The 8,655-nt window shown below is 41.7% G+C and overlaps 2 protein-coding genes and 1 long non-coding RNA gene across 3 annotated transcripts in view; 2 read left to right on the plus strand and 1 right to left on the minus strand.

Annotated features, from left to right (window-relative positions):
* ech1 (enoyl CoA hydratase 1, peroxisomal) overlaps positions 1-305 on the plus strand; it is a 5,562-nt gene extending 5,257 nt beyond the window's left edge. The window contains exon 11 of the transcript XR_004797453.1: positions 1-305. The gene's annotated coding sequence lies outside the window, so the exon portion shown is untranslated.
* A 62-nt stretch (positions 306-367) lies between these two features.
* The window catches only part of cep295 (centrosomal protein 295), a 15,262-nt gene continuing 6,974 nt past the window's right edge, over positions 368-8,655 (minus strand). The window contains exons 14-30 of the mRNA XM_035680137.1: positions 8,487-8,633; positions 8,136-8,319; positions 7,645-7,842; positions 7,342-7,539; positions 7,149-7,246; positions 5,913-6,009; positions 5,265-5,486; positions 4,374-4,522; positions 3,741-4,191; positions 3,127-3,306; positions 2,439-2,959; positions 2,072-2,245; positions 1,937-1,997; positions 1,397-1,732; positions 912-1,008; positions 651-750; positions 368-496 (exon numbers count right to left, since the gene is read on the minus strand). Coding sequence (XP_035536030.1) covers positions 455-496; positions 651-750; positions 912-1,008; positions 1,397-1,732; positions 1,937-1,997; positions 2,072-2,245; positions 2,439-2,959; positions 3,127-3,306; positions 3,741-4,191; positions 4,374-4,522; positions 5,265-5,486; positions 5,913-6,009; positions 7,149-7,246; positions 7,342-7,539; positions 7,645-7,842; positions 8,136-8,319; positions 8,487-8,633 — 3,255 coding nt within the window. The 3' untranslated portion in view covers positions 368-454. The remainder of the gene's footprint in view (positions 497-650; positions 751-911; positions 1,009-1,396; positions 1,733-1,936; positions 1,998-2,071; positions 2,246-2,438; positions 2,960-3,126; positions 3,307-3,740; positions 4,192-4,373; positions 4,523-5,264; positions 5,487-5,912; positions 6,010-7,148; positions 7,247-7,341; positions 7,540-7,644; positions 7,843-8,135; positions 8,320-8,486; positions 8,634-8,655) is intronic.
* LOC118341766 lies at positions 1,598-4,372 on the plus strand. The gene is made up of 2 exons (XR_004797454.1): positions 1,598-1,738; positions 3,719-4,372. It is a non-coding gene; the product is annotated as an uncharacterized LOC118341766 (long non-coding RNA).

Consider the following 8,655-nt stretch of genomic DNA (forward strand, 5'->3'; position numbering starts at 1 on the left):
TTTCTGTGGGAACGGGAACTACGTTGTAACAGGATCTGTATTATTGTTGTTTGGCCTCTGAAACAGCATTTTGATAACAGGATACCATACTTTGTAATGAAACTAATGAATCAAAAAACCAACCATGTGTGGAGCCAGAATCATAACTTAGTTCAGGTTAACCTCTTCAACTGTGTCATGTAAAAATGGATGAGTTAATTCTGAACTGACCTCACTTTCACAGCTCATTTCTGTAAAAAAGGTTATGTATATCTTTAAATGACTTCATGAATGTTTTCTTATTAAATAAACTTATCTGAAAGTCAGTGTTTGCTAAAATAATGTTGTAATAGAAGTGCTAATATTCAACAAAATTGAGTGCAAAAAGTAGATTCAAATAACTTAAAATGCTTTATTGATAAAACTACAAAATAACTTAATTTTTTACAAAAGTAAAAGCAGAACATATTCAAAGTCACTGCGGAGTCTGTTTGGTACGAAGTTTCTGTAACGTTTTCTGTGAAGAGAAAGTAAAAAATATCCTCAAATCTCAGTTCAGACAACAATCAACATAGTTTAAACTGCAGTTCTCTAATAAACATCTTTATTATTATTATTATTATAATTATACATTATTGTGTTATCTTCTCAAACAGTGATAATTGTTTTACCATGTGGAATTCTTTGGCCTTCAGTCTGTTTTTTGCGTAAGCCTCCTGTCTGCTCCTGATTGCCTTCTGATGCTTCACCTCCTCCAGCCGCTCATACAGCCTGGAAACAAATGATTGCATACAGATACAAGGCATCATTTCGTTTTGTTAATGCCACATCGTTTAGATGTAATCAGGTTTTATATTCATAGTAGTCACTGTAAGAAAAAACATCCATGGCTGAAAGACAGATGTTAACAGCCAGTAATACTGAAGCAGCACCTTTGAGTTCTCTGGTGCATCTCAGTAACATCTAGTTTCCTTTTCTCCGGCGGGCAGATCTTCATCTCGTCCACTCGTTTCAGCCTGGATTCGCTCACTGAGGGAACAAAGAAAAACACTAATTAGTTGCTACAGTTTCTCGCCACCTCAAGAAGGAACTGATTTATGACATTTACATGAAACTTAACAGGTTCTGAGTTTGTTCAAGAAAGCCATATAACACATTACAGTAATTATTTTTCTGACTGTTTATTAATAAATAAAGTATTTATGAATACTCATTCAGTGGGTATAAAAACTAATTTCATCACCATAACAGAATCTATCCTACAACCTTTTTTATTCTGAAAGGTTAAGATGTCCATATAAAAGTTGCTTCCTTGAATGCAGCTTAACTGACTTTTTTATAGTTTGTCTTGTTTTGCCAGCGATTATAACAAATGTATTGGTTTTATTATTAGTTGGAAGTGATTTGGGTGAAATACCTGGAGGGGGAAGCTGGGTCTTTTTCTGCTTGATGAAGCCAGATTTGTCAGTAGTTTGTTGCTGCTGAGTCTGTCCTCCCTTTGACTTGGTGTTAATGTTATGTTGAGGTTCTGACTTTGTCTTTGCCTTACAGGTGACTGGTTGAGAGCCCTTAGCTTCAGACTGCTCTCCGGCTTCAGATGGAGCTCGGCTCTCAGGCAGCATCTTGGCAAGAGCCCGTCTGGCCTTGATGTCTTCCACCCTGCGGGATGATCTCTGGAGCAGAGCTGTGCGCTTCTGCTGGTTGACCTCCCGCGTGGCTCTGATAGGACCCCACTGAAACTCCAGGAGCATCACTGAATGTAAGGAGGGAAAGGATGGAAGGCTTTACAATGAACAAAATGACGGAATATGAAAACACTGATTTTTAAAATGTTTTTTGTTCCTGATCACATCCATATTTAACTCAGAAGCAGGTTTCCCAAAGTTCAGCCATCTCACTCATGCAGCACTCCCAACAGCGTTTTATCAGTCACACAATATTCAGTAACTGATTTTACCTGCATCCGTTTGGTCCTTGTCCTGTGGAGTCTCATCCTGTAACAATGTGGATTCTGACCCCTAGAGAAGACAAGGTTTGTGATCAGAAAGACTCCTGAAGTCAAGCCAAAAACTCAACAACAAAAGACAGTCACCTCTGTCTCTTGGCCTTTCTGTCCTTCCTCCACCACAACCACATCTGGATGTTGGTCTTCCCAAACTCCCTCTTCATCAGTGGTCGTTGTCTCTTGGTCCTGCAGCGTGGTGTCAGTCAGGCTCACTAGCGTTATATCTGACTGCTCCAGGATCCCCTTCTCACTGGCAGCTTCCTGATAGACAGGGAGAGATGACAAGTTGACATAACATACAAGTTAAAAAAGGTTTAAAAGTGCTGTTGTGACAGGACAGAAGAACCGTCTGTAGTGCTCTGACCTTTAAAGGCACTGCAATGGTCAGTTAATGTCAGAAAGATTATGCTTTCTTCAAAGTTTACCAAGGGGAACGAGAAAAATAAAATCGTACCAGTATCTCCTCTGAGTTAGGAACAGCACTCCGCAGGTTTGAACCCTGCTCAGACTTCAGTTCTCCAACACAAAGGTCGCTGAATGGGACTTCATGCCTCTCAGAAATGCAGCTTCTGTCTCCTACGTCTGTCTGCGGCATGCTGGGAGTAGAAGCATCATCACACAGGGTTAGATTTGACAGACTCTGTGCGGTTATCTCCACGTCAGACTCCTGGGGGTGGTACTGGGAGGTGATGAGCTGGGAGGCAGATTCGTGTAAGGCGTGGGAAGCAGTCACGCAGCTGGACGGCTCCTCTGTTCTAAGTCGCTCAGGAGACGGTTCAGACTCAACAGAAGGACCGTCGGGGGTTTCAAACTCTTCAGAAGTTGTGGAGACGCTGCGTTCCCAGCTGGCTGACTGTCCTTCAGGAGAGTTTGGCACATCGTGTACGGGCAGGTGAAAGGTCATGCAGGCGTCTGCTGTTTCGTTGTGGGTGACTTCAGCCAGTAACGGGTGGAATGAGTCCGAGCTTGGAAAGACTGAAAATGGTGACATAATGCGCATAGTTTATGAAAAATACATTCAAATACAAGATAGCTGACTAAAACATATTTGACTCTTTTTCCCTAAAGTTCCCTTAAATGTTTAACTTTAAACTTATATACACCGCACTCCCTTGAAATGACTCGAGTATTTTGTGCCTCACCTTCACTCCTCTCGGGGCCCAGGTCCATTAGACTGGTTTGGCTCTGCAGCGTCTGGTCTTGTGCGTGTGGACTCACACCCGGGACAGAAGAACTGTGTGACGAGGCTTCAGGAGGCAACGCTGGGTATGACTGCACGCTGGCCTCAGTCGAAACACCAAGATCCACGTGGGTTCTTTCACCTACAAACAGCAGATTAGTTGACTCACAACCTCATTTCCCCACTTTGAGTGCAAAAATAAAGGAGATGAGCACGTCAAACCGGAGCATAGTGTGTTCACAGAGCAGATTACATATGCTGATATAAACTGGCAGTGCAGATTGCTACGGCACTGGCATTCAGAGCTTTTATTTGAATTAAACTGTATTAATTCCTTAAGTGATAATGAGGGCATCAATTCATGTTTCACCATAGGACAATGTTTTAACTACGACTGCAACTAACCATAGTCCACTTGATTACTTTGTTATGTACCCATTAATTGTTAAACTTGAATAATTTGATGATGGCCACAATGTTTTATTGTTAATCAATAGAAAGTTGGAGTCTATCTTTAATCTTCCAGTAATTTTAAACTTTACTGCCCACATCAGGCACCTCATACAGTCCTTTCACCTGAGCTTCCACTGTGCTGGCCAGCAGACTCATCCAGCTCCCCAACCAGCGGTCTCATCCGGCTCCCCTCTGGACCTTCCTCCAACCATGTGGTCGACTGCTCCGACGCCATCTGAGCCATCAGCTGACCCGCATAAAAGTCGCGTCCACCACTCAGCCAGTGTGAGCTGGACTGATGGGAGAGTCGACCGATCATCCGACTCAGAGTGGAATCCCATCCAGCTTGATCCAAACTCACTGAAACCGGCAGACCTGGTAACTGACCGATCAGAGACGAGTGCGCTGATGGTTGACCAACCAGCTGCTCCATGGCCAAGTCCCTATGGTCAGCAGCCAAACAGGAGGACTGGTCTGCCAGCTGGCCAATCAGGGGTCTGAAAGAGTCCTCGGCCAGGGATGGGTCCTCACCTGAGAGGTGCTCCAGGACTGGATTGACTTTATTGTCCCATTCCTATAGTAAAAACAAAACATCCATTGAATGCTGGGTATTTTATAGCTGTATCAAATATTTATAATGGACTTCTGTTTATGAGTTTAACGTCAATGGGAAATACGACCAGAAAAGGAGAGATAGAGCTATGTTAAACTATTTTCCCAAATAACACAAAGGATTGTGGGTCGTAAGTCACTGACCAGGTCTGTCCTGTGTGTCCCTGCTGTGTCTGAGGGAAGTGATTGACGAGCTGAAGAGCTTTCATTGTCCTCTCTCCTCTCCGGGGCTCGAACCAAAGACTGCAGAGGAACTGAAGGGTCAGGTTCATCCACATATGAGCCTTCACTGTCTGCAGATCAACACAGAGGAAATAAGACTTATTGTTGGTTTCACACTTCATCCATCTGTAGTCAAATTCATTTTAAACTGGTATTTTCTTTATGACATGTACACACAGACTCACTGAGCTCAGTTCAAGTGTAGAAACCCTCATAAAATGTATTTAGATTAAACACACTTTAGGTCCAGTATTTTTACATCATCGCTCAGTAAAGAGAAACAAACACACACAAAGACAAACTCACACTTACAGTCATACACATTCACTGGCTGGCAGACTCACACACTTACATTTGAAGATTTTATGGCTCTAGTCAGTGTTAACAAGTATTCAGATCATTCATTTACTTAAGTAAAAGTAGCCTGCTCATTATTTACTATAGTCATTTAATGGCCCCCATTAAGTGGTGTGCTGTTATATAAACTGTGTAAAAATAAGTCAATAAAATAAAAACACATTAGAACCGATTCTAATTGGGCAGTTTGTAGTTTTTTTATTTTAAAAGCTACTCATACTGTTGCCTTTTGGTAAATTTAATGTAATGTACATGCACACAGACTCACTGAGCTCAGTTCAAGTGTAGAAACCATCATTAAAAGTATTTACATTAAATACATTTCAGGTCTAGAAGTTTTGCATCATCGCTCAGTAAAGAGAAACAAACACACACTCAGATTAACACACATACACATTCACAAATGTGGCAAACTGAAGAAAGAGGGTATGATTGTGATGAATATGTGCAGTATACCTGTGGTTTTCCCAGTGGTGCTGAGGGAGATGTTAAGCTCCTTTGTGTATTTGTCTATAATGCGCTGGATGCTGCTGTCGTTAAACAGATCGCCTACAGCCGCACCTGACCGACAGCCAGAGCTGTCCTTAATACTGGAGCTCTGACTGGACGGAGAGGAGACATTGAGACAATCTGCTCCTTGTCCTGGTTCCACACAACGTCTGAGGTCCGGGGATTTAACTAATGAAGAAGTTGGATAAGAAGAAGAGAGGAGAGCAGATTTAGGTTATAACAAAGATAGAAACATAACAGCGAGCATGTTATTTGGTGTATATAGAGTATGGGTGTCATATTGTCACCACATTATCTTACAGGAACACAGCACCCAACAGGGCCAACTACCTGCAGAACTGAAGCGTCATCCAACAAGTCCCACCATAACGCCAATGATTTTGAAACACAGATTAATATTTTAATAATAAAGAGCCAGCAAACTGATGTTTGTAAGGGAGGGTGATTTAAATACAGTACAGATCATTGTTCGGGCGTCTCATAGACTTTCTGACCTTTAAAAGGTGAAGTTTCTATTGCTGGATTTAACAAGATTCAAAGCACAATCAACCGTACGACGAAAGCGGTGTGTGCTGCTCTCCTGCAGTCCCTCACCTGTGTTTACATTCTGCTCAGGATCAGTGGTGACGTAGCTGCCCGTGGAGATGGTGGTGGAGGAGAGACAGTCAAAATCAGGAGGCCTACATGCAGACTGACACATACATACGTACACAAACAAAACAAAAAAGTGTCAAGGAGATAAACATAACTCAGGAGACCCACTCACAGTTTTAGACATACAGTACAGTACACACAGATACACACACTTATATTTAAAGACTTTATGGCTCAATGTTTATGGCTTCTTGACGGTGTTGGAAGACGTATTCAGATAATTTACTAAAGTAAAAGTAGCCTACTTATTATGCAGAATGGCCTCCATTAAGTGTTATGTTATAAAGTTGCCAAAAGAGGAGCCTTTAAAGTTTCTTCAACACATTTTTAGAAACCATTGCCATTTTAATTTTCAGCATATTGTTGGTTTCACACTTCATCCATCTGTAGTCAAATTCATTTTAAACTGGTATTTTCTTTATGACATGTACACACAGACTCACTGAGCTCAGTTCAAGTGTAGAAACCCTCATAAAATGTATTTAGATTAAACACACTTTAGGTCCAGTATTTTTACATCATCACTCAGTAAAGAGAAACAAACACACACAAAGACAAACTCACACTTACAGTCATACACATTCACTCCATACAAGCAGAAGAAGTATTCAGATCATTTATTTACTTAAGTAAAAGTAGCCTACTCATTATTTACTATAGTCACTTTATGGCCCCCATTAAGTGGTGTTCTGTTATATAAACTGTAAAAATAAGTCAATAAAATAAAAACACAGATTCTAATTATTGTAGTTTTTGCCCTTATAATTTTAAAAGCTACTCATACTGTTGCCTTTTGGTAAATTTAATGTAATGTACATGCACACAGACTCACTGAGCTCAGTTCAAGTGTAGAAACCATCATTAAACGTATTTAAATTAAATACATTTCAGGTCCAGAAGTTTTGCATCATCGCTCAGTAAAGAGAAACAAACACACACACTCAGATTAACACTCTTACACATTCACTCCATACACTCAAGACACATACACACAACATACAGACGGACACAGGAAAAGCTTCTCAAGCATAATCAAAGGCTGAAGCAGACACTGTCCAAGCCCTCAGATTTGGCTAATTTTCATCACTGATCCACAACGTGAATCTCAGAGTGTATTAACACTGTGCCAATATGCAACATCTGTTTCTAAAGTACCATTATCACTGGTCTGGTTACCTCTGTGGGGGATCTGTAGCTTGTGATTGCAGGACCAGAGTAGTCAGCTCCTCTCCCAGAGTCGGAGGAAAGCGGTGACATTATCCTCAGCACTGAATCTGGAAAGAAATGTTCCAAACAAGTTATTATTAGTAGTATTAGTAAATTAAATACTACCATTTTCCTCCCTCCCTTCACCTGCCCCTCTACATACCAGACTGGGAGGATTCTGGAGATGTTCCAGCCCTCATCAGCCGTCTCTCATGGTCAGTTAGTCTTTCAACAGTTTGCTGCCCACTGCTGGACCAAGAGGGTGTCTGCAGAGTTGCATCAGAGGCCACAGATGATTCAGATTCCTCCTGTGGATCCCAGTCCGCAGTATGTGAAGGAACCTTCATAGTTTCATCCAGGCCTGGAGATAGGAAACATCGACAATCCAAGTCAACTGATATTCCTCACCATAGATTGACTTATGGTTTAACAGTCTGTTATTCACGTGTTTTGGTGCTCAGCTGACCTGTGACTTGGCTGGTGTTGCCTGGCGACTCCACCTCTTGAATAGCACTGAGCTCATGTTGTTCAGTCATCAGCTCCATGACGCCCAGCCTGACACGGGTCACCGGAGGCTTTCCTGCTCGAGGAGGAGGAAGGAGTGCTGAAGGGAGGACAAACGATGGGGAAGGTCCAGCAGGAACATTGCTCTGAGAGATCGGATCTAAATGGAAAATTAAAAAAAATAAAAAGTCATTTTAAGTGTATGCCATTTAATTTGTAATGGAAGAGCAACACCATCACTGATTCAGACCTAATTCAATTAAATATAAGTATTACACAAGAAAATGTGTAAAATAAATCCATTAAATTAATTTAATAACCAGTACTGAACAAAAAAGGGCACGACATTGTGTGTGTACAAGGGTACATAAGTTAAGTGGACAACATGTTCCATTCTGAAATTAAATGGAAATTGTGTCAATAATGTTTTCTGCAGTCTAACGTGTCAGTTACCTGTTTCACTACTGTTAGACGGCGGTTGAGGGGAGCCATCGTTCTCCTGAGGGTCTTCTAGGTGTGATAAAGTTCCTCCATTAGTCTCCTCAATAGCTTTCAGCAGGCACGCAAGTAATTTGAGGCGGGTCTGACCGTTGTCTGAAACCAACACTTCACTGGCAGCCTCTGGAACTGGCTGTGGCTGAGAAAATACAGCGGGAAAGTTGTTTTCATGCAATGTAATTAAAACTCGATATTTAAAAAAAACTTAGGATCAAGGAGCCTCAAACATTTCAGCTGACGTCTGAAAACAATTTGTCTACTGTGCTGTAACAAAAACACCCGTATAGCAATAGCCCCGTCACTTACTTGTGCATCAGTATGAATCAGAGCCTGCAAAGCCTCCTTTTGTCGCCTCATCTGCTCCATCTCCACTTCCTGTCTCTTCCTCTCCTCTTCTTGTTGCCTCTGCTGCAGCATCACTGCCTCCCTCTGCTCCAGCACTCGTCTCTGAACCTCCTGAAGCTCCCGTCTCTGA

Source organism: Morone saxatilis, unplaced genomic scaffold (genome assembly GCF_004916995.1).
Source record: "Morone saxatilis isolate NCDOM2014 unplaced genomic scaffold, NCSU_SB_2.0 Contig8, whole genome shotgun sequence".
In the NCBI taxonomy this organism is placed as follows: Eukaryota; Metazoa; Chordata; class Actinopteri; family Moronidae; genus Morone; species Morone saxatilis.